At 31.0% G+C, this 26,542-nt stretch overlaps 1 protein-coding gene across 2 annotated transcripts; it reads left to right on the top strand.

The window, feature by feature from the left end:
- The first annotated feature begins 2,656 nt into the window (after positions 1-2,656).
- Positions 2,657-6,636, top strand: LOC134260615 (uncharacterized). Of its 2 annotated transcripts, XM_062743172.1 has the most exons (7): positions 2,657-2,680; positions 3,336-3,384; positions 3,647-3,884; positions 5,213-5,332; positions 5,606-5,711; positions 5,844-5,980; positions 6,074-6,636. In XM_062743172.1, the coding sequence occupies exons 1-7, from the start codon at positions 2,676-2,678 to the stop codon at positions 6,151-6,153; spliced, it is 735 nt and encodes a 244-aa protein (XP_062599156.1). In that variant the 5' UTR covers positions 2,657-2,675; the 3' UTR covers positions 6,154-6,636. The 2 variants fall into 2 exon arrangements, with proteins under 2 accessions (XP_062599156.1, XP_062599157.1); XM_062743173.1 differs by lacking the exon at positions 5,844-5,980.
- Positions 6,637-26,542: the final 19,906 nt, after the last annotated feature.

The following is a 26,542-nucleotide window of genomic DNA, read 5'->3' as shown; positions in this document are numbered from 1 at the left end:
CTATACCAAAGCAGCCATTCCGGTGATCATAAGATTGTACCAGTTTTTCATTGGTATTACTTTCTTTTACATCTACCGACGTAATCGTTGTTAAATCTGAGAAAATTCCCCGATCTGAATATAATTTATAAAGTAAGCTGCCATGGTATTGATTCATAATCCTAGACATTCCCCCACAAGGACCAGAGCAGACAATAAAAAGAGGCTTTCTTTAAGAAGCTCTCGATTAACATGATTAAATAATGTAAATTAAGCGAGGTACGATTCATTAAAATCACTCCCCAACCTTTTTCTTTGGTAGATAAACATAAAAATGACAGAATCCCTCTTTGTCCTCTATTTATAAGTCTGTTGTAGTTTTCAACAGTTAATCCCATGGGACGGAAAATCACATTCTGATTGAGCGAAATTTCGGGATCAAGAAATTCCCATTCATTTATTTTAACCATCAAAATAAAAGGTAAAAATTCATTTTGTGGTGAAAAAGACCTTCCGGATACGGAACGCGGAATATCGTTTAAAAAGACAAAAGAACGTAAAAAAATTCCTTTCCCATGAAAAAAAATCAGGAAATTTGAGCGTCTGGACATCTGAAGGTCCACTGTACATGTATTGTTAACGATTACGTCGGTAGTTGTAAAAGGAAATAATCCCAATGAAAAACTGGCACAATCTTATGATCACCGGAATTGCTGCCTTAGTATTGTGTGGAAAACGTAAGTTCTGTGAATTGATATAATTTTTAAAATCACTTTCATAATAATTAATGCTTTTATATAAACAATATTTCATCCAATGACAGTATACTATTTTTAAAAATATCTTAACAAGTATTTATTGGTACATGTGCTAAAATTCATGAAAGTGTTTAAACATTAAAACTTAATGATTAAAACAACATTCTTTAATATTGCTTATAGTTTAAGAGACTATTTAACTAAAATCAAGACGATTCAGGTATCCGGACGCTTCACATATCCGGACAAATTGACGGAGAACCAAGGCGTCCGGATAAATGAGGCTATACAGTAATAAGATAACTAAACGAATTGTTTGTTTATTACATTCTCTCAGTTATGTAATGATGACTAGCGGGATAATCCATCTGAGTCCCAACTAAATGATTTCTTGACGGTAAGGAGTATCTGATAAATAATCTGATAAAAGGAAAAAAAATATTTACTGACATTCAGCGCTGGAAGACGTGACGGCAAAGGAGAAGGCATAGCACATACTGTGTTGTTTTTTTTTTTTTTATAGTAACTTTTTTTTAATTCAAAATGGTTAAATCCACAGGATTGAAAGAAAATACGATTTCGATGGGGAGGGGGATAAACTTAAAGCTTTTCTCCAAAAAGATATAGAATACGTACAGAAACCAGTTGAGTTATTGGTGTCACCTTCTCTGGGAGTAAAACTCAGGAAGAAACATCTGATGAGAACGCTGTATTGAAAAACACTAACATCGGGAATGTGTCATGACTTCTACGGTATAATAGTTTTCCATATTCCTTATTTCCATATGGTTTATTGACCAGAGGACCAGAGCTCCCACAAAATAGGATTTCTGAATTTTGAAAATATTTCTTTTTAAAGCTTGTTCAGGTATTTTTCGACTAAGTTATCATGTTTTTCAGCACTTTTCCATAAATCGACACCAAATATATAGATGTATAAAAACTTTCTAAAAGCTTTATGTTTAAATACATGAACACCATTAGTGCAAACACATGTTAAAGTGCATCTATATAGGTCACTTTATAAAACGTGTCCATAGTTTATCGATTAAAATGTTTTGTTGTTTTTTAGTAAATAAAGTCATGTCTGCATAGTTGATTATCTACAAAAGACGAATTTCAATAATAAGAGCTTCTTGATTTGCTTATAACAGTTTGCATACTAGTAATACATATAATTCTAAAAATAATTTTGTACTTTCGCTCTTAAGTTTAACAGAATATCCGTTTGTCATCAGGCTATACATATGTATGAAGGTAAGAACCGAAAGTAAAAGAATGTTTACAACAAAGCTTTTAAATAAATAGATATTTAAAACTTGAATTGCAGTTAAAAAAATAGAGCTTACAGAAACAAACAATAAGAATATTTACTTGTGAAAGATAATAGTGGAGTCACGTAACGTACAAATTGTTGATATTTGTAAACATATTAGAATTACCCTCTTGTCCAGATTGAAAATCTCTCAGAGCAATTATAAATTATGTTTTAAAAGTTTGATTTTTATTAATTTAAGTTCTATGATGAAGTTTACAAAGAACAAGTTTAATGTGAATTAGAAGTGTCTCTCTTGTGAGCCTCTAAAGCCTCGATTTGTGTCATTGATACACATGGATAGACAAGGCAGATTAGGGTCAATTCATTTGTTCTATTAAACTTTTCTTGTTTTGGTCCATCACTCTTTTATTACTTGTAGATATCTTTGTTCAAGTTTAGAAATATTCCTAAATTATCCCCCCTCCAAAAAAAGATACACCAAAAATATGAACTGATTTTATGTCGCCATATGCATTGTACATATAGACTGTTAATATCATGTGCATTTAAAATTTTAAACGGATTTCATTGGATGATCAGTCTCACCCTTGACCCTTATAACTCAGGCATATCTTAGTATTTAAAAACATAAAAGCGGGATATATAAACTGGATTTCAAAATGAGGTAATTGTAATCTGAAATAATCAATATACTAAATATATGAACATATCATTTTAATGTAATACAAGAAGATTGATGTAATAGCATTGCAGAAAATACAAAAAACCCAAACATGATCATGGGTATATTACAAAAAGGATAATATAGTATTGTTGACACTCTTTTTAAACCATTGTTACTTCTTGGTATGCATATAATAAAATGGATATACATATTTGTTAATCGCTTCTTATTACTCAAGTTTAAACACAAATAATAATCGGACATGAAAAATTTGAACATACTCTACTGTTTAACACAAAAGGATCAAAAACAAGTTCTTATCCTGGACATGAATGTGCTAACTATCTCTGACACATTAGATAGTGGATCTTAAAATGTCTTCAAGTACACCTTAACTCTTTTTTCTCCTCCAATATGTCTGAACTAGGTGAATCAATGTAAAAGACTATTCCGGGAATCCAGCTTCGTGACAGATAAAGCTGTTATAGTGATTCTTTGTTAACAACTAAACCGAATTAATATATTGAGCATAAAAATTTTGAGAGAAGCAGTACTACAAACTGTCCAGTACGTAACGGAAACATATTCATCGAGAATTGTAACTTTTTAATTGATTAGACTTTCAGTATGTGTAACTAATGTGGTATTATTGTAGGTTGATTCACACCAAGAAATATCTGTTCACGTACATGGTGCAAGTAATGGTGAGGATAAAAGAAAACAGAAGAAAATAATAATTATAAGACATTATAAATAATAAACTTCAACTTGTATAAAAGTATTTATATGATACACATTTCAATTAGAAAAAAATAACCTCCTCATTTCTAAAACTTTCTTTGTTTCAAATATTATACGTATTTTTTATTTTTAAAAAAAATTGTCATTCTCTAAAATATTTGAACGCTATGCAAAAGAAGAATAGAGTAAAATATCGGAACATGTACTTAGTTTATTTATTCATAGGTTTTGCAAGAAGTCGACAGATTTGCATATGGCTTTGTGATTCCTTGCAAAGACTCTCTTGCCACAGTTACAAGAGTATGGTCCTGTCCAAATAATGCATCAGAACTACGAAAAGCTGCTGAAAGAAAGAGATGTCACGATATAAAGCATACCTGCAAGTCTTTTGAGTATCACTGTGTAATTAACGATTGGATGAATGAAACAATAGAAGTATGCGCTCCATCTTTACTTATTATTGGTAAGATCTTTAGTATATTGTTATTGTTTTCTTTGAAAAAAAAAAACCCAATAATTTATTATACGTTAAATGGTTCTCTTCAGTTTTCAAAGTGAATCTATTTGTTTGTTGTCCTTGTTGTTTTGGAGGTCTATGTTTGCTCTGTGTATTGTTTTTTTTTTTAATTTTTGATCTTGAATACTGTTCGTTATCATTGTCCTATTAGGGTATCTCCTTCTTAAAAACGATAGATTTGGTACCAATATTTTTTTCTCTTTTTTATATATTTTTCAGATGATTATGTCTTTTTGGTAACAGGTGGGTAATATAATGTCAAATCAAAACACAAATGATAAATTTACATTTGATTTTATCAATAAATCTGTTTTTTTAGCAAAGGGATGTATTTTTTATGAATATGATTCATCACATATCTTAAAGAAAAAAAGTAATTTCGGATTGAAAATATTTTGTGGTTAATTGGAACTTTAATTATGACATAATGTCACCATTAATTTTTTTTTTTAATTTTTTGTGTTTTCATTATCCAAGGAAAAAAAATCAACAACAATGAAAACCAGTCTTATAGTCACAGTTTTTCTCTAAAGTAATCGTTTAGTCTATATTATTAAAGTCTGCTTCTACAATCCAGTATATTTGAAAATATAATGCACCTCAAGATAAACAAACTTGCATTTATCTACTTTTATTTGTGTTTTGCAACTTCCTGTTATGAAAAATATCCTTCATGTATGTTTTTAAGATCTCAGTCGCCCTCTCAATCAATGCTATGAGATGCAGCTGAAACAGAGTATCTTATGACATTAAATTATGCTACTGCTACTCTAATATTAAAAAATAAAAATCTTTGATACATTATCTTTTGTAAAAATGGTAAAGTATAATAAGATTATTACAATCAATGAAAGGATTTAAGAAATCTTTACTGTGACTTTAAATGTCAAGTATTAATTTAATTTTATAAGGCAATCATTGAAGCTGTCAAACTTATCACATATATCTAACAAATAGTTTTTAAAATAATGTTTAGAAACACAAGGATTCACAGAGCCGTACGTATGACACGTGTTGTGTCTCAAGATAGAAAATGAAAACCACTTTAACAAAAATATGAAGTATAAAGCTGTAATTTGTACATTAGTTACAGTGTATTTACTATTACAATACACTTTCAATATGAACCAATAACTTACTTTGTTTAAGGGAAAATTCAAAAGGATTCTTTATCGTCGATTTCCATTAAAAATGAATTTTTAGTTTAATTTACTTTAGAAAACAAAAATGTAAATGAAACAATGTATATTATTTGATTTTTCTTAATGTGAAAGGTGGAAGATGTGCTGAATTTAACACGGATAAAACAAGTATACGTGGCAACTATTTGACAGATTGCAAATCATCTACCCCTCCATGTCCGCAATCCTACAACTCGACAACATCATATAAATGTAATGAATTATATCAAAGAAATCTTTTGTATTGTTGACTCGATGTGTAGTTAGTCCTTTCCTATTCTTTTGTTGATTTATAATGCAGATATATAAGGACCAGGCTTGACATAATTTCAAACTTTTATCTACCTTATTTGTATTTTAAGAGTCTTTCATATGTTAATCATAAAATGCATACAGTGGTACTGGTAAAAAGGCATAAAAAACATGGTGTTTACATGTAATTTAACATGTAAATACTATAAAAGATTGTCGACATTTTTTTTTTAGATTTTGGTTGTTTCTCTAACATAATAAAAGAAAGAGTTACTACCCTTCGTGCAGTGATTTCATCAAAAAATATGCAGGAAACCTCAACAACAAATACAATTGATAGGTAAAAATCTATCAAATTACTTTTTAAGACTGCAAAAAATGTTAAAAAGTGTAAGAAAATTATTCTCTGAAAGTTTTAATTAAATGATAGCCCTTCATCATAGGCAATTAATGATTTTTTCTTTAATTTCAGGATCCATAAGCCCTCAAATGACAGAAGTACTATTATCATAAGTGTAATAGTTCCTACCCTAGGCCTGCTCGTATCTGGGATTATATGTACACTTTATTGTGTTAGAAAACAAAAATGCAGGTGTTCACTGTGTGCAAGTACGTGACACATTTATGCTTAAGAAGAAATTAATAATTAATCAAGTCATGTATGCTGTATTTTTCTATTAAAACATACTTTATTTTTGACAGGAAAAGGTTCAAACAGGAGACAAGACATGGATCAGGACATGGAAATAGGCCAGGAAATGGGATTGCATATAGGTGATTGATGTTATTTTGATTCTTAAAAAAACTATTTCTGTTCCAAAGTATAATGTTAATATGATTATACATTTTCAGTAAATAATTTTACCTTTTCATTCAAAAAGGTTACCATAAAACGTGCTATTTCATTAATCACTTTGTATGTTTATGAAATATATGAAGATATAAAAAGTAAAGATTAAAATTTTGATGATATTTTGTTGTTAGATAAAAAGGAGTAATGCGTAGCTATTTCTTAGATTAAGTCCATTGAGTTTGTTCCTTGTTGATGATGTACCGTTTTGTTCTCATTCCTTTATCAAGTCATTGCACCTCAATTTTCATTTTTTTTGTAGAATTGCATTTATAGTTAGATTTGTTTTTGTATTGCTCATTACATGAAGCTAATCTTTCAATTTTGTATTACCTTATTTTTCATTTTATTGATATAGTTTGTGAAGCTGTTGTAGAGCAACCATGTGGTCGTTTGTAAATATTTTTTTCTCTTACGGGCTGTGAAAATTCTTTTTTATCATTGTGTTTAATTATTAAGTCAATGTTCGATGAAAACGATGGAAACTGTGTTCATTTTACTTATCAATTAGTTTTGATAGTGCTTGTAAAATCAAATTTGTTCATTTTACTAATCAATTAACTTTGATAACTTACTTGTAAAATCAAATTTGTTCATTTTACTAATCAATTAACTATGATAACTTACTTGTAAAATCAAATTTGTTCATTTTACTAATCAATTAACTTTGATAACGTACTTGTAAAATCAATTTTGTTCATTTTACTAATCAATTAACTTTGATAACTTACTTGTAAAATCAAATATGTTCATTTTACTAATCAATTAACTTTGATAACTTACTTGTAAAATCGAATTTGTTCATTTTACTAAACAATTAACATTGATAACTTACTTGTAAAATCAAAAATGTTCAATTTACTTGTCAATTAGTTTTAATGGTGCTTGTCAAATCAAATTTGTTCATTTTACTTATCAATTAGTTTTGATGGTGCTTATAAAATGAAATGTGTTCAGTTTACTTTTCAATAAGTTTTGATAGTGCTTGTAAAATCAAATGTGTTCATTTAACTTTTCAATGAGTTTTGATAGTGGTTGTAAAATCAAATGTGTTCATTTTATAATTTTTACAAAAAGACTGTAGATTTATTCGCGTATATACATATGAGTATTGTTTTTTCTCAATTTTTTTTAAATCTTTGTACAGATTTTAAAATGTGTCCCACAGTGGAAATGTTAAATTATTTTAATGTTTTTTTTAAAAAATATTTTATAAATATAATGTCACATCAATTGTATCTTCAGTAAAAATTCTCGTAACTTGAACTGTATTTTTTCTTACCTATATGTTGAATTTCTGTTATTTTTTGACTTTTTCAAAAAAACATAAATGAAATCCTTGAAATATGCGGAGATAAGGAACATTTTAAGCTCAAAGTCGTTAAAATAATAGAAAAAGAAATCAGGAATAGAGCTAAAACGAATTTCTAAAACATCAATCAGAGGTGGGATCAAGTGATAGGGAGGAGTGAGTATATCCCGTCGACCGGTCTCACCCATTGTGTGCTTTTTTGTTACTGGTAAATAACAGAAAAGTCCACAGACATTTCATTGTGTATGTAGTGACCGAGTAAGCAGTCGGCATTTGATGATTTGAGTGGTTGTATTTGCTAACAATTTCAATGTATCGTCCATAGAACTTCCTAAATGATGACTTTGGACAAAACTGTTTATATTCATTTTTCAACAACCTTTTTGTCAGAACATTATCTAACTTTAGAAATTGTTTATATGTAGATCATGCTCTTGCGTATCGAATCAATTGAGACTTATTAACCGCGTATGCACGTGACAGGGGACATAAATGCATGCAATGGAAGCTAACGATTAAAACTTTTAAGCCCTTACGTTAAACGTCTTTCTTTGTTAACCATTAACGTCCTATTCATAAAGTTAGATAGATTACATGATCAGTACGTTCTGGTCCCTGCCGACAAAGCAGCTAGGTAACATAATTGTTTTTGTTTGTAAGATTCATCATATAAAATTAAATGTATGTCAGAAGAACTTGGATTTAATTCTAGTAGTGGTAATTCAACTTCTACCCATAGTTCCCTTTCTAAGGAAGAATTTCTTCAAAATTATATGTCAGTTTTAAATATATTTAATATCACAAAAAACCAAAATAAATATGAATTGCCACATATATATATAGAAAGGAAGAAACGCAGGGTAACAATATATTCGAAATTTTTTTGACCACATAACCGAAAATAACGAAAATTAGTATGATGAGATTGTTAGTTACTATGCACCACAAGCAGTAATCAGAGTTACTCATCCGCAAAATGTATAACATTACGTAGGAAAAAAGATGAAAAGCCAAAACCCGTCGAAAATTGATGATGACGAGTTAGTCAACAGTATACAGTTGTTGACTTGGGTTGAGGGGAACAGTCGATCTGTTGGACCGGAGTGCAAGCTGTTGCAAGGCCGTAAGTCGCGGGCAACAGCTTGCACTCCGGTCCAACAGGTCGACTGTTTCCCGAGACCCCTGTGAACAACTGTTTTGTTATACTCCTACCAAATCAAATTCATATATTCAACAAAAGTGAAATTGTTTTGGGAGAGAGAGACTTTATCATGTTTATGTGTATTTATCAACAGTCGTCATTTGCCGTCATCAATAGAGGATCATTTATTATATCAATGCCATGGAACGTATAAAATGATTTCTGTAAAGCATAGCGGATATAAATCATAGTTTTCCTTGCAAACATGCTCCCATCCTTCTTCCAATCGGCACAATAGAATTCCCCAAAGTCAATATGCTTACCAATTTTTCACACAATTTATTACGCAGAAGCGGTAGATACACTTCATATTCGCTGAGAATATTTTCAGCCGTTTTCACAACATTTTTTGCATTCTTATTGTCCCTAGTTTCGAGTATCGACCAGATTTCTTCCTCGTTTGCCGCAGTGAAACGAACGTCGGCCATTTCTTACCGACAGGTAGCCTGAGTTCGTAAGTCCTGGAACTGCTTCATCGTATCGTCTGTGACGTCATAGCTAAATTACTCGGCACTCCTCAGCTAAGTATCTTTAACTCATGCAAATCAAGCAAGGTTTGCCGAATGAGGAAAAGATAACTCAATTTAGCGCCATATGACGTCAGCGGTCAACTGTCTTTTTTAACAGTCAATTCTAACAGTTCCTTGGATCGGTAGGTGGGAAAAACAGCCGAATTGTTGGACTTTTTAAAGTAAGGAATTATATAGGAACTGTTTAGTAGGGATGTAACAAATCTTGTTGTACCATTTGATGCACCTTGGGAATACACATTGCTTTTAAGAGGCAGTCCACTGAAAATCAGGCAGGGTTGTATTAATAGGCGGCACATCGAATGTGACGAATATTTGAAATTTTATTGAAAACAATATCAATGTAGTCCAAATGGAATAATGTAATCGAAGATTTGTTTTAAAATTGCTTATTTAGTAAAATATCCTTTTGTTTGGTGTTCTTGAATTCCCCTATATAAACCATTGAATTTAGGTCAGAAACAACGAACTGTAATTTCCAATACTTATTTAACAGGACTATAATTCATGCTGAACTAAATCTAGAAATATTTCGTCTTTCAGTTTCAAAAATAAAATTGGTGGGCAAAACACTTTTGATAGTAGTTTTCTGTCAAAATATATAGACGTTTTTATGAAATTTTGCGATGTAAGAGTTATCTCCCGTGGCATCGGTAAATCTGCTAAACACCTTACTATTGAAATCCAGTGAAATATTTAGAACATATACACAAAATAAAATTATTTAACAAAAACTTACTACTTTATTTTCAAAATAGAATTCATTTTCGCCTCCAAACGTAATATTTAGATTAAGATTGGCAGTATTATTCAGGTTGAATCCACGTTTCCATTGATGTATCAGTGACGTCATATACCTGACTAATATTGCGTCACAATTAAATAGTTACAAGTTTTCCAAAGAAGTTTGCAAATTCTTTGCATAAAAGCCCATATAAAACGATTAAAAATAAATAATTTCTCTTTTTCTGTTCAATTACTTTTCAGAGTGCATTATCCTACATGTAAAATAATCGATATATTTTTATATAAAATGTATTTTTTTCACGGGCGACGTCTCAGCTAGAAGTCCCTTTTGAAAGGTAATTTTGTACATGTCCGAGAACTAATTTCTTAAAACTGATTTACTAGGCTATGCGTACAATTAATTAATTGTTTATATTGAATATTTCTTATAAAATTGGGATGTGAAGAGATTTTATTTTCTTCTGTTTATCAAGGACAGATGAATATTTTAGATTTACGCAACATTTAATTCAAGTCAACGGAGTTGAGATGTTTATTTCATAATATTTGTACACATACACACACACACACACACACAAAACCAAAAAAAAAAAAAACAAAAAAACACATGATTATATTTATCTATGCAGTCAAACCAAAGTAAACGATCCGCGGTACGATTAAAAATATTTTATTAAAAAAGTGAAAAATAAGATTTAAAAAATATTTATTGAGGAAAATTACTGTTGAACTCCCCACTTCAATTTGCCACTAAAACGGAAGATTTCGTGGGCGTATTTTTTGTTTTGTATTGTTTTTGTTTGGGTATTTCTTTTTTTTTTTTTTGGTTAAATTTGGTGATTGAAACAATCACATACTCACATTCAATATGAAGTTAAAAAATGTGACCATGTTGGCCAATTCTTAAATGTTTTCTCATTAATGGAAGTTTTTTTTTAATATGCCGCCTTGCCCCCCCCCCCCCGTCCCGGCTTTTTTCTTGCGATTTTTAGGCTCTTAAATAATGATACTACATATGAAATACTAGTAACTTATTTTCTTATTAATATAAAATTAAATTTTATAAGATGAAAATAGATCTGTAGGGGAAACGGTTTTTAAAGATGACAGGTTTAAAAAATTTGGATAAAGCCGAGACTGTGCACATTAAAATATTTTCTGCATTTAGGTACGTGCAAGTATATTTTCACCAATGATAGAATTGAACTCTTTAATTCACGAGAGAATTAAAAAAACTTTAGATGGAAATAAGATATTAATAAAGATAAGCTGTTTACTCTCAGTTGTTGCATAATGCATGTACAAATACTTCGATTTTTTTAATACCGAGTATCAAGAAATCGAACAGATGTTATACAGGATTGTAATCTTCATGCACGTAAAAGACATTATAGTATGATATTATAGTATTTTAAATACATTATATAAACATTTGAATCCATGGATAAAAAAAATAATTTTAAAACAGTTGACTAACTGAACAGAAATAAAAGACAAGCATATTTTTTTCTGATAAATCAAATTCAGAATATTTCTAGTTTTACGGTAAAAACCGATCCCGATTGAAATAAAACCGATCCCGATTGAAAATAATGCAAAATGTGTAAAGTTATAAAACTAAAGACAACTGCCACCCATAAGACATGTAAAAATAAACGAAGTAATTTTTTGGCCATATTACAACAAAAGAGCCAAATTTAACATTACAATTTTAGTATTTCCTTCTTTATATAATTCCGGTCGGGATCGGTTTAATTGTGAAAAATTGTAAAACATAGGTAAATTTGACTCCTTTTATTTCTCTCAATATACGGGTGCCCACTGATTTTATTGAGTGACTCAAAAGTTTGAACTTTCTATTCATAATAACATGAGAAAAAAAAAATCTGTCATTGAGATATATTGGGTTTTATAACGTACTGAAAATTGGATAATGAATCAAAAAAGTTACCTGCTAAACTCAATTTTGGACCACATATTTTTTTTTCTAAAGAAATATAAATAGGAGTCTTATTCATTACTAAAATTAAAGATAAGAGTCTATGGTATAAAATAATTTTGATAGATACATCCATGTTTTGCGTATCTGGTACATATAAAACAAAATAAAAACGTAGTAATTTTTTTTACCCCCATGTTGACCTTTTTGCACTTAAAATTGAGCACTTACCAAAAATAGCACTAAAAATTTTTTTTTGAGATTGTAATGTGTAAACACTTGCTTTTATAAGTCTATATGCAAAAAATAATAAAAATCCATGACATGCGATGTGCCACCCATTGCCTGATTTTCAGTGGACTGCCTCTTAAATATGTATGGATGATAAGAATTTCATGCAATGTTAGTACAGTTTACGGTAATTCCCAAGTAGGGACTAAGTCAACAACAGGTTCAGTTAATTTATAATTGATAAAAATATAAATATCGTACATAATTTTTGCCATGAAATAATATTTCTTCAACACGATATCTTTGTTATTAAATTTAAAAACGTGTGAATTCTTATCACCAAAAAGATACGTTCTTTTGAATTTCGAATGACTGAACGATAAATGAACTCTGAACGCAATGTGAGGACATAGTAAACAAAACAAACAGCGAACGATGAACGTTTTGTGATCAGTGAACGCGAGCGCACGGTGAACGCAAAAAATGTTATCGGAGAGCGAACGGTGAACGCACGCTGCACGAAAAAATGGGAAAGAAAAACGTTTCAGGGACAGAAAAAAGCATCACAATATCACATAATTCAAATTATATACCTTTGACTAGTTAGACAAGCCCCCATATATATATATATATATATATATATATATATATATATATATATATATATATAGCACCGTTTTACAAACTGCAGTTGAAATAAGATCTAACTTCATACTTAACAGTTCATAAATATGTGTGGAACTTTTTACAAACACTTTAAATGAGCATGCAGGGCAAGCATGTACGTTTTTGTACTTTTTCTTGGGGTATGAATTGAGTTTTAGAAGTATACACTTAACTAAATAAATGGCGGTTTCAGACCACAATAACGTGCTTATATTTTCTGGAATACTGTACGGGATATTTTATGAAATGGATGTTAACCCTTGTCGTTGGAAGCACATTGAAAAGGGAGAGGCTAAGTGAAAGAGAGAAAAAATCAAACCTATAGTTTCAATACAAATCAAGCCCTGAATTTTTTAAAACGTTGATAAAATATATGATTTTAAAATTTATTCTTCCTGATTCAATGAAAATAAAAAAATTCAATTCAGTAAGAATACAAAAATTGTTTTTTTTCTCATATGACCTCCTAAATGCTAATTGTAACTTCATTAACTGGTGCATTTTCCCGTATTTTCTGAAAAAAAAGTTGCAGAAGGCATCATTATTTAAACTAAAAATTTCTTTCAGAAAACATACTTTGCATGCATCGCCAACAAACATTTTGAGATATGTGATTTTTTTTCAAAGCATATTGTATTAAATTTATTTTACATAATATTACATGTAATATATAGAAAAATTGAAGTGGGTGACGGTGGTAAACAATATTTTCAAGAGAAAAATAAGCACGAATTAGTCATTTTGAGGCTTTTCTGCTTTAAACTTAAAGAAATGTACCAAACCAATACCGTCATGTTTCCAGAACATTCCTTATTCATACCATATTTTTTTTATGATTTATCATATTCATCTACTCAACTACTGTTCAAGCATATTTCATAAATATTTAGGAACATTAAATTTAAGGGCACAAAAAAACTATACTATATCTTCTTCTTTATGGAATTCTTCATCAGTTATCAAAAATAATTTTAAGGATGTACAACACACCTACTCCCAAAAATTCCTGTCGTTTAATTTTCGTTATTTTCGTATACTAGTATTTAGTACATGACTATATCTACTGCATGTATGCATATTTTGGATAAAATCGTTCGAGTGGTTTTTGGACAGGAACTTCCGAAAGTTACCCCCCTTTAGTTGTTTACAAGGAGAGAAAATTTTTAATCAATGAACTACTTAAACCTTGATTTTCAAAAAAAAACCAGGTTAGATATAAATGTCAAATTTCATTGGCTTATTCCTTTAACCATTTCACACAAAAACATAGTCATCTTTTTGATATACATATCATCAAAACAATTTTTAAAGACCTTAAACTGAAAAACTATGAATTTTCTAAGCCTTGAAAATTGCGTATTTTAATTCAAAAATTTTTTGTGAAAAAAAAACTGTCGTTTAATTTTGGTAAAAAACTTTCTTTAGGTAGCTGGTAGTAAAAATAATCTTCATAATTTTTTGTATAATTTTTGTACGACCAGTTTTGATTTAATAGCGGAAAATTCCCCTCTCCCCCTTTCTCAATAAATCACGTTCCCGCGCGTCTTTCAGACGGGGGTCGATCACTTTGTTATATGAATCTACAAATACACATTTAAAAAAATTAAATTGGAATATTGCTTTTGCTTGAAAAATATATTAACTTACAAATTTAAAAGTTCTCATATGTAAAGCGTATTTAAATGTAGATTTTTAGGCAATTTTTGAATACCCCTATCACCCCCACCCCTTCCTTTTTTGCGTCGCAGACCATTTAATTAGAGTTTGACGAAACGTCTTTTACAGTGCAAATATTCTGGTATTTCGTCAAGAATCCCCGAGGTATGCATTATTTTTTTAAATTCATGAATGCAGAATAAATATTGACTACTCTTTTTATATGTATCAGGAAAAAATTACTGAAAGATTTTAGTGTTTAGTCCATATATGTCTGAGTTATGCATTCCATATCACATGAAACCTGGATACGAATTCAAGTTTTGTTGAACTTGAATATGTTGATTTTTAATTTTATTTCTTTAATTTCATTCATTAAAAAATGGTGTATGTTCAACTCTCCTGTGATATATATGGAATAATTGTAGTTTCTTTCATGTCATTATTTCAAACGAGACAGTATGTGGCCATGGGGATACATCGACATTTGCATTACAACCCTCATGATATTGTACGCATTTCTTTCAATGTCGTCGCTTCTAAAGTTAAAATGAAAATTCCGTATTCGTCCACATTAACTTCAAAATATCAAACATTAAACTCTTCATCTATTTCAATTTATATCAAATCGCACATTGATATTTTTTAAAATCTTATAGGCTACGTTTTGTTTTGATTCGAGGAAATGCGAACCGACATTGTTGACAGAAAGTCAAAGTTACGATTTGCTGCAAAATAGGCTATTCATAAATGCAGATAATTTCAGTACAAGTGAACAATTCTTTTCAATTCTATACTTACATTGTGTATATGAGGTCTATAGTATTCAATTCTCGGATTTATCAGGTCTTGCTGTAAATGTATCTGATTCTGTGGAAAACCGTGAATAAAGGGAGGAAAATAAACATCTACATTTTCCGAGTTGTTCCTCTTTGATCAGTAAGGGTCTGAGAACAACATCGATTTTACATTGTAAAAAGTTTTTTTGTTTATTTATTGTTGTTTAAACAATAGTTATACATGTATTTATTTCTTGTGTGCACAAATTGTAATGAAGATCATTAATCGGAATGTTATATAGCCAATTGTACATAATGAGAATTTCGGCAATGTAAAATAAAATTTTCAGAATAAAAAAAAATGCTGCGCTTTGAAAAAAAATACAATTTATTGTTAAGGGATGGTATTTTATGTCTTGCTTTTTACGGAGTTTAATCGGGTTAATTTAAAAAAAATACTTATTGATTAGTATGGTACGCACAATCACATCCAAGCCCCATATCCCAATTTTCTTTCATGATTGATATACATCGGGATCGTTTTCCTCGTCGTTTTGACGCTTTATTTTTGACGTTTAATTTGACGTCACGTCAAACGTTCAATTGAAATCGCAAGAGTTATCTCCCCCAGTGTGTTGTACGTCTTTAATTATATTAAACATAGTAAATGTAGCCTTTGTTGCATAGGGCAACATACTTAAATGCTTTGTTGCTTATCAAAATGGAGATGGAAGACGGTTTCTTGAAATGCTGCGATATTATAATAAATGTAAGTTGGGTTCGTTGGGGTAAACGACCGCAGTTACAATGTTAGGAAAAGAGAAGTTCTAGAAATGAGTAATACCATTAAAGGATTTCACATTGAAAATTGATTATAAACACTATATTCCACTAAGAAACAGCAGGTGATTTTATTTCCCTGTATTTTGTTTATCTGAGAGAGCAAACGTAATTTTCCGTATCGCTATTTTATTTTTGAAAAAGATTAAAAATAGAATGCTCTTTATATTAAAATAGATTTATCATTTTCAGAGAGAGAGAGAGAGAGAGAGAGAGAGAGAGAGAGAGAGAGAGAGAGAGAGAGAGAGAGAGAGAGAGAGAGAGAGAGAGAGAGAGAGAGAGAGAGTGTGAAAGAAAGAGAGAGAGAGTCTCTTTGAATATATATTTTACATTTAAACGTTCCTATAAAATATAAATGTACTAAAAATAAATTCTACATTTTTTAAGTTTCTTACGTATCTGCCGGCATCCGTTTACTTTCAATAACCCCCCAACCTCCCCAACCAAAAACAAAAAAAAAATAACATGCATTTTATAGCTTTTTCACTTAATATCCAGAATAGAATTATGGTTCAAAGGCTCTCGAGTGAAAATGGTATTTGGTAAAAACGACACCTAGGATATGCAAAACGATTCATGGTAAAAACACACAAAGTGAAGATTTCATAAATCATCAGATGATTCCTTGGCCATTTTGGTGCCGATTTCTCAAGAGCTTAATTCAAAAATATCATAAAAGTTATATGCTTGCACGGATAAATCTAGGTGGAGTAGATTTTTGGTTTTGACTATATATATTGTTTTACAAATTACAGTATTATTTCATCTTCCAAATCTGCAAAATCGTGTGTGCACGTTTTTCCTTCTATGTGACAGAGTTTTACTGGGGGTTCTATATGTAACAAAGACTGGAAGAAAACTGAACAATGAATGGAAGCTGAACGCACGGTAAATACAAGGTGAACATGTATACACGATGCTTTGTAAGCAGTGAAAATAAGCTAGCGGTTAACTGAAGTTGAAAACAGAAATGTTAACAACTAGGGCACGTTGATTGCAACATAAACAAACAGTAAATGTTCATTGTCTATTAAATTTAATTTAATTTTAATTAAATTTAATTTAAATTTGTCTATTCATTTACCCTTTCTTCATACTATATGAAAAGAATCGTTTCTAATTATGTTGACATTTATGCAGGTTCACGGTAGGCATATTAACTCTGGTTAAGACCAGATAACTCATGACACGAATGATGTAGCTAAGACATTTATTTTTTTTTTTTTACCAAAGATGATGTGGATAGAAAATTTTACTATTCACCCATATTTCCCAGAAGAAATTATCCATAATGTTTTAATTATTATGCAATAACATAAAAGTACCTGATCTAAATTGCTTCCTTTGATTTAAGTGTACCAAAAATATGGTCAATAAGGATATATGGAATAAACAGAAGAGTATCGAATGTTATTTGGTTCATGTATAAAACATCATCAAGGAAGTAATGCGAAACAATCTAAATGTTACATGTTTTCTCCATGATTGAAGAAAAAGTCTTTCGAAGAAGCTTTGAGGTCACCGTTTTAATTTTCTTCTTTGTGACAATTATTAGATGTGGCAGAGAAAAGTAAGCTGTCTTATTAATGACGTTTATTATCTTTTCACACAATTGAATATTGTTTGATTTGAAGTCACATTTTTTAGAGATAGTGTTGTATGCATAGCTGGCGAAGCGTTAGACAAGGAGGCAAATTCATGTAAACGTAAGAAAATACTTCTTATTAAAAAATCTACTCTTTTCGTTTTCTTTGGACTGTATTTCTTCATTTTGCGGTTTATATTCTTATTTGTTCCGTTCTTAAGACTTAGAGAGTAGAAGGTTTGATTTAAGGAAACAAAATTATTGTCAGCTAATTTTATATTGACTTGCTATTGAGCTTATTTTGAACACAACAGTTATGTAACAAAACACAGTCTATTTTTACACGGAATTTAGTTTGTACTGGAGTGTTTGCTTCCTTTTAAATAATATCTAATCAACCCAATTTTAGTCATAAATCAAACCAGGTAATGCTTTTGAATATCTTTTTTAACACTGTATCCTTTTAAATATTCTAGTTAACATGTTATCTGAAGACAAAATGATACGGGTATAAAATATGTTCAACACTATATTGAGACTGCAATCAATTTTATAATTTATTGTTTCACATGTATTATCATGTCCTCCTGGATACTTTGGATTCAATTGTAACGAGTCCTGTCCTCAAGGAAATTACGGAAATGGATGTCAGTCACTCTGTCCACAAGCATGCAGAAATACATGTGATTTCATAACAGGAAAATGCTTGCAACCAGGAAATGGACATGAGAAAAAACTTGATCACCGTAAGAAAAACATTCCTTTAACTACGATTTAAATATTCTAAATTAAAGCTAATTTACATTAATTTTTAATATCATATCATTTGGTATTAATATAAAAGATAATGAAATGATATAAGAACACATCACAGCTAAGATTATAGTGTACTGAAACAAATTGAAAAAAAAAAAATACATTACAAAAAGTTCATGATGGTTAAATCATAAAAAAATATATGAAATGTATTTATTGTATCGATAATTATAGTGAATACAAAAATCAGTAATCTCTTTTTCGTAAAATTAAAATATACATAAATCTTTATTTCTGGTGTTCCAGTCCTTGGGGATTGCATCTTAGATAATCCATAAAAAATCTTACATACATATTCCAAAACATGGGCTTTATTTGTAAATTGATAGACTGGACAGTCACTGTTATTATCAAACCAACTTTTATGCTTGAGTGCGAAATATCCGAGAGCCTCGCAATAATTTTTCGACGCGAGTTAACGCTTCATCTATGTATGTAAGTCGCAAAAATTAGTAGTCGCGGATGGATTCAAAACTGCAATGTTGCACATGATAATTCATTTACAGCATTTGATACTTTTTTTAATATAAAAATATCAATTTTGCTCAACTTTTTCATTTTTTTTTTATTTAGTTGTCTGGATATTTCTTTTTTTGATTACAAATCAAATCCTGTGTATAAATGATAATATTTTTTCAACAGAAAATATCAATAAGATGTTTTGAACTGAAAAGGGAAAAATGTACAATGTTACATGTGTATAATATTTTGTAATACATGTCATATGTTTGATTACGAGTCCTGATTTACATTTCAGGTGAGCGTACACATCATTCAGGAATTGTAATAATAGTGGGATCTGTTTTTGTCTTCATACTTATATTCGTTCTGATTTACAACATACAAAAGATATTACGAAAACACATGGAAATGGAGAGAGAGAACCAAGGCCAACATGGAATATCCCTGTCCTTGACAGAAGATCCAATATACCAACAGATAAATGAAAATGTTTTCTCAACTTAGCATAATGGTTTCGATGTCATAATGATTAATGAGCAGCTGTTGTAAATTTTCATACATAGTTTGATAAGTTAGATAAAAAATATACAAACCAAAATAAGCGAAATGAAACCAACCAAAAATGTAAAATTAGATCAAAATATATTAAGGTATTACAGGAAAACCTGAATTACTTAAGTTGAATGTGAACCTTCTCAACTACACTTGGACAAAACTGAACTAAGTCTTATAGTCTTTGAACCGAAACATAGACTTTAGTTCTGTGACTGTCTTGGTAGTGACTCATCTTTTGTCAAGAATTAAGATGTAGTACTCAAAAAATCTCTTACATGGAGAAGAAATGTGTCTCAATTTCGTGTTCAGCTTATGTGAACATTCACCGAATTGGTCATATCCGTCCTCCATAAGCTACGAATCCTATAAAACTCTAGTCAATTCCCTACCTAAATCCAGACTATTCTCTGACAATGCATTGCTTTATGGTGTACATTCTCAACACATCATCCAACTTCAATCACAGTCACAAGATAAATCACAAATGCCAAATATTTCCAAAATTTTAAGCCATTTTCAATTACTCCCATTTGAATAAAGAATCCACATTGAATCGCCTTTTATACTTCCAAATTTCTCAATGGCTGACATGTAACGCCAGTCTACTTAAAAAATAGCCTGACTGTTTACAACCCGCCCTGATCACTTCTTTAAATGAGAAATCTTGCATCTATTCCAAATAAGTAGGACACGCACAAAAATATATGTAGACCTTCGTTTAGACGAGAATAAAAATAAAATGGATTTTGGACCCTAATTTACTTTTAGTAGTAAGTGGTTTGCCTACCAGCTTTCTCAATCACATCTAGGGTGATGAGACATAGCATGGATCGAACAGATGCAACGGAAACAGTGATAAAGTTCTGATATCTATAAGCAGAAGGGAATCCCAGAAGAAGAGATGTGAAAGTGTTACTTGGGGATAACAATTATTAAAAATTAAATAAATTTAAGCTTTGATTTCTTTCCATTTCTTATACATATTACCTATTTCAATTCTACAGTGAACGCGAATGGGGACAAACATTTAAATAATTGAAGCGAAACCGACTTAACTACCAATCATGTAGTGGAGAGACATCCTAAGTAACAAAACTCCAATTGACGTGACAGATATTCTTACAACCTGCCATGATCACCGCCTTTAGAATCCATCTTTTCCAAAGAACTGAGACATGCACGAAAACGTACGTAGAGCTTCGTTTAGATAATGTCGCATCGGGTCTTTGGAACTCTTTTTGAAACTTAAGAAATACGCTCTAAATCTAGTTGAGAGTTGAACTTTTTTCATTCTCGATGTGTTTAATCTCCCTTGGCGTCTCCATATGAGTGGACTATTCTAAAGAGGGACGTTAAACAACATACTTTTAATCAGTCAATTTCCCTTAGTCATTGCACATGAGGCTTCTGTGTCAGCTTACATGTATCGACGCACCCGATACGAACAGTTTTGAACCGGCAAAAAAGTTATCACATCGGTGATCTACTACCGTGATAATCAGATATCCAATACAATCTCTTATTAACATCCATGTCCACAACCATTTATTCTACTCCATTTTTCTGAAATAATCTAGTTTTGATAATTTACATATCAGTGAATGCAAATCATATTCCTTTTCACATTTTAAGCTTGAATATTATATATGTATTTTGATCAAATTAGTATTATATTATACTACCTATAGCTGGTATCAATTAATTCAAGGAAAATGGTTGAAATAAGAATAACGGACCTTATTTGTAGCACAGCGACACCTATTAACACTCATAGAGGGAAAATAACAACTGTGAGACACAGCGGCGAAATATTTGACCATGGCTCAAAAACTCTTTATTGTCCGATTTGTAGTAGAAATTGATTCACAAGAAATAATATGTATTCATAAATTCCATATAAAATGTGAAGTTTCATCAGTAATTATTTTGCAGTACTGTTTATATAAACGAAACATAATTCTGTTTTCGTTTACATCGATGATGAAAACAAGGGGCCGGAATTATGTAGCACAAAAAGGTATAAACTACTCTATTCACAATTTTTGTTTTTAATTTATTTTCATTCTTATTGGTCACCCGCGTGGAGCAGTGGTTAGAGCGTCTGCTCTAGAGTCACGAAGTAAAAGCTGATCCTTATGTCGCGCGTTCGAATCCCACTTTGGGACGTGGAGACCGGTCCCTCAGGTGAGACCGTATAAACCGAGGTCCCATGTCGCAGTAATTGCTGGCAGGAAAACGATCCCTCAATCTTCCTGCTCAATGACCCTAAGTGCCGAGTATAGGACAAAAGAACTTTATTCGGTAATAACCAATATTTGCCCCCCAAAAGAAACTTTGATGGAGATATATTTAATTAAGTTCTTAAACAGGGGAGAATAAACTGACTTCAAAGCACTGAATATTTTCATAAGTAATGACGCCATATGTACGTAATGACGTCACAAATATGACGTAAATTTCAGTTTTTATGAATTTTACAGAAAAATGGTACATATTTCGACGATATTTTGAGTAAAAGTCACCGAGCGCATGTGTGTTCAGGATCAATATTTTGATATAATGTGTAGAAGGATAATATCAATCAAATATGTCAATATTGTTCCTGAACAAACTTGCGCTCTATAAATTTTAAAGATAAAATTGTTGAAATTTTTTCCATTTTGTCCTCTTTCTGAAAAAGGATATAAAATCGGACTAGTTTGTAACGTCATTTAAACAAAAATTGTGAATACACTGCTTTGACACTATACTATTTTCTGTTAATTAATATTTCTCATACAATTTATCGAATTTAGCACATTTCAGAAGTTTTCAAAACTTGACTTTTGTGAGGGCAAATATATGCAATATACCGCATATAGTTCAAATTTGCTTCTCTCCACTGGCAAGTGGTGGCGTCTCCATATGAGTAAAAAATCTAGAGAGGGACATTAAACAATTTGCAATCAATCAATCATTCTTATTGTTGTGGAGTTAATTATTTGCCTGACGTCACGGCGTCAGGCACTACTAAGGATCAATATTTCCTAGGTGCGAAGCTAAGAGGTCACAGTTAGCCAGCAAAATTTTGTGCATGCTGATTATCATCGGATTTCAGCAACAACAGTTAGCATACATTTCATCAACAACATTTAGCATAAAAAATAACCATACTGCTGATACAATATTTTGATGTATTTATTGCCTTTAGCTTTTTGCTAACAGCTATTTATTTCATGCGAGTTCTTATACGGACATGTCCGTTTGACCTTTTTTTCTGCGTTTTTATACTACTGGATTAGTCCATTTGTCTTCTAGTTAAGGGGTGATACAATCATTTCGCGCCAAAATGTCACGTGTAAGTTTTTGCGCCCTTTCCCTGGACTATTAAATAGAAATGAAAACTGCAGGAATTATATATAGTATGTTCCTTTTTGTAAGAATCCTGGTCGAGCTTTGGAAAAAAACATATCGGTGATATTGTGAAGTGACTTAGAAGTTACATCATTTAAAGTAATAAAAACGAAACGAACAAAAACCTCTTAACAGGATGTACTTGGCAAATATACATCTGATCATAACCCCCCCCCCCACCTCCAGGGTGGTTTCCTCCTACAAAAACAGAGTATAGACTTATGAAAGTGTCCTCTCACATTTCAGGATTGAGAAAGTTAATTACTTTTTTGCTCGTACAAATATTTTTCATGTGGACCGCTCATCTCTGGGAAAAAACTTCCTGAATCCGCACCTGTCGCCATTCATATACATGTATTGCCGTCAAGTTTGTTTGTCATTTAAGCATATAGGGCTTTATTTATCCGTTTCCAACAATCGTTGATGCTCTGGCATACCCAAGAAACTATTAAACGTACTCTGCATTCAGTCATAATCTTTACGATTCCCAATTTCTTTTAGTTTTCATATTTTTAGCTGTTTTCCTGCTGTATGCTGTTGAATCTAATTTGTGTAACCTTTTCATATAGCTATGCTTTCCAGTATTAATCAGTTACATTAGTTTTTCCCCTTATTTACTTCATCCTCTAAAACCATTTAGAACTCGCGGAATGAGGTGTTGAATCTTTACGTCACAAGTTCGAATCTACAGCGGGACATGTACATGATTTCATTTTTTATTAGAGATACAAATAATATATACGTTGTAAATAAAATGTTTTCTTTTTCCATTGCTCTGATGAGTATCATACAACTTTAAAAATGGATGTTTTGTGCAACATCTTCATAATTTACTGTAGTGAAATACCCCCCCCCCCTTCCCCCCAATGTAAACTTTTATAACTTATCAATTCATGCTTACATGTATAGCTTCTATAGATCTTGATGGCATTAGTCAGGCAAGCTTTTAGAAAAGCTGTTACTCGTAGATATTTCAGATTTAAAAGTTTGTCAATAGAAATCAAAATATAGGTCTAGAATTTGAACTATTATTTTTAGTGTAGATAAACAACAAATCTTTACTTTTAATGTTAGGTTTATATTACAAGATAAAGCTGTTTTACACGTTTATTGTTATTTTTAAACTTCCATACAGTTAAATTTTATCAGACCAAATATATGAATATGTACCTTATTTTTTTCACTTACCAGTGAAAGAGGAAAAAATAGCTCCAATATGTCCTCAACCTTTATATTTTTAACAGTCTGTGATTTCAGGAGAATTAAGTTAAAGGAAAGAAGATTCTTCTTGTCGACCACCATACGTACATTTCTGCTGTTTTTATGATCTTCATCTGGGCACAACATTTCCCGGTCTTTTTTAAAATTTGCTCCTAACTCATTTCTTCTTTCAATAGAATATATGACGATAGGACAAACTTGAAATTAAGGCATCTATAATCCAAAGACCTCATTGAATTACGTCTTTTATTTTCAATACAATTCTTACTATTAAAGGTCATACGAAATACTATACATTTATTGAATGAGTTCGATAGCAACATGCGTTTTGTTGGATCCAAGAACTAAACTGTCTGCTTTAGCCGGCCCTTTAGGCCGAAGGCAGACAGTTTGGTTCGAGGGTCGACAAAACGTATTTTGCCCGAGAACACAGTCAATAAATGTTTTGTTATACCTTTCATTTTATTTTCTTTTACGACGAGGGTTGTCCCAAAAAGTTGAGGACAATGTTTATAACTTTTTAAAAATGCAACCAATTTTAACCAAATTTTGCAAAGACCTAATATATTCAATGTTCTTTTAAATTGTGAATTCTTAAGCATATATCTTCCATATTTATATCAAAGTACTGAAAGTACTGAAAAGCGGTTAGCATGCTTTCATCTAATATGTACCGAAAAAAGTGCATGAAATGATGATATTTAAGTATGCATATCTTTGTCCAATGCCATCAGAGAAAAAAAACCCAGACATTCTGTTTTTGTAATACTTTACTTAATAGTAAAACCAATAACATTCCAAACTGATGTCACAGATGGATGCAATCTAATTAAAATCAGATGTTTCGAATCCGCTACTGCTTCTCAAACATCTAACAACATCCTATTTGGGGTCATGTAAGAGTGAATCTTCGATTAGCCAAAGAAAATGGTTCCTCCGAAATCTTGGCTTATAGTTCAGATGGGATTCTTGTTTTCACCACCGAACCAAAACACCCGAGGAGTTTTGTAGTAAACAAAATATGCATTGCAAAAGCTGTTTTATGTATGACGTGTGGGGTATCTTGTATAGTTTGCGCTCTTTCGTTTGCATTATTCACGTTCAGATGCCAGACTGCGGACTATACATGAAATTGATTACAACATTACTTTAATTCAACGTAAGACAGTATCAATAATGATGATATGTAGCCGTGGAATTAATTTGAGAATTGTTTACCGAGGCTTGAATCTACATAGCCAAAGTGTTTGTGTTTACTAGTACATGTATTCATAATCGAAAGGTCGCTCTGATGTGACCCCGAATGGGATGTTAGATGTTTGAGAAGCGGTAGCGGATTTGGAACATTTAAATAAATTTTAATTAGATTGAAATACATGTTTCAAAATTCAAACATGAGATTTCTTCAGTTTGAAAGACAGGACGTGCATTTTTAAAACTTCTCTCTTGGTGGCATCCAATCGTTCTCTGGATGAAAACAATTATGTTGATGTTGAAAATTTAATTGTCTTTCATGCTCTATTGAATCTGAAATTAGGTAATTGTAAAGCCTACTATAGCAAACAACTAAAAAAATGACAAGTTAAATTCTTTAGATTAATGGATTTGGAGTAGTGTAGATCTACAGCTGGCTAGTCAGAGAAAAAAGGATGGCTGAGCAGAGACTTTGTAAATGAATTGATATCAGAGAGCTCCAGATGTGTAGGCTCACTGCGGGTGTAACCGGTCAATTAGGGATGCTTACTTCTTCTAGGCAACGGATCCCACCTCTTGAACTTTCAGGAGTCAGTTTTTCTTCTTAAATCGATCATTGATCATTCTGTATTTTGATACAGATACTTCCGTTTAGAAATATTATGAACTACTACTTCTACGGGAAGACTGGCGAGTAAACACGATTATCAAGCTTTATGAAATGTACTTTATTGACTTTTCAAACAAGTGAATGTTTGAATAAAGTAAATGGTATATGAGAACCATTTAAAAGAAGTCTTGCACAATATGTCTAGATAAGGACATATAATGTGTATTTGCCATATACTCTATATGCAATATTGTTCTCAAATACAACATGTGAAAAGGAAAGTTGTCTAATCAAGCAATACTAGTATTTAAAAATTCAAATGTACACTAAAAGTCAGTGTAACTTAAGAAGTTATCAGTGTCATTTTCTTCAATATGTCGGTTAAACAATATACACTGATTTTTTTCTATCAATGTGCCTCTAAACACCTGTATTTTAATTTAATTCTTCTCAAACGCTCAAAATAATAATCGACAAATTGGATCAATTCAAATTTAAAAAGTATTTTCACAGCTAATAATACATTCCCTAGGAATTGATCAAATTTTCAAAACTTATAAATAAGCATTAGTATATATTTTAAA

Source organism: Saccostrea cucullata, unplaced genomic scaffold, assembly GCF_032062105.1.
Source record: "Saccostrea cucullata isolate Sc308-1 unplaced genomic scaffold, CSIRO_AGI_Scuc_v1 ctg1278, whole genome shotgun sequence".
NCBI classification, from domain to species: Eukaryota; Metazoa; Mollusca; class Bivalvia; order Ostreida; family Ostreidae; genus Saccostrea; species Saccostrea cuccullata.
The sequence above is the reverse complement of the archived record's forward strand: the minus strand, read 5'-3'. Positions and strand labels throughout refer to the sequence as shown.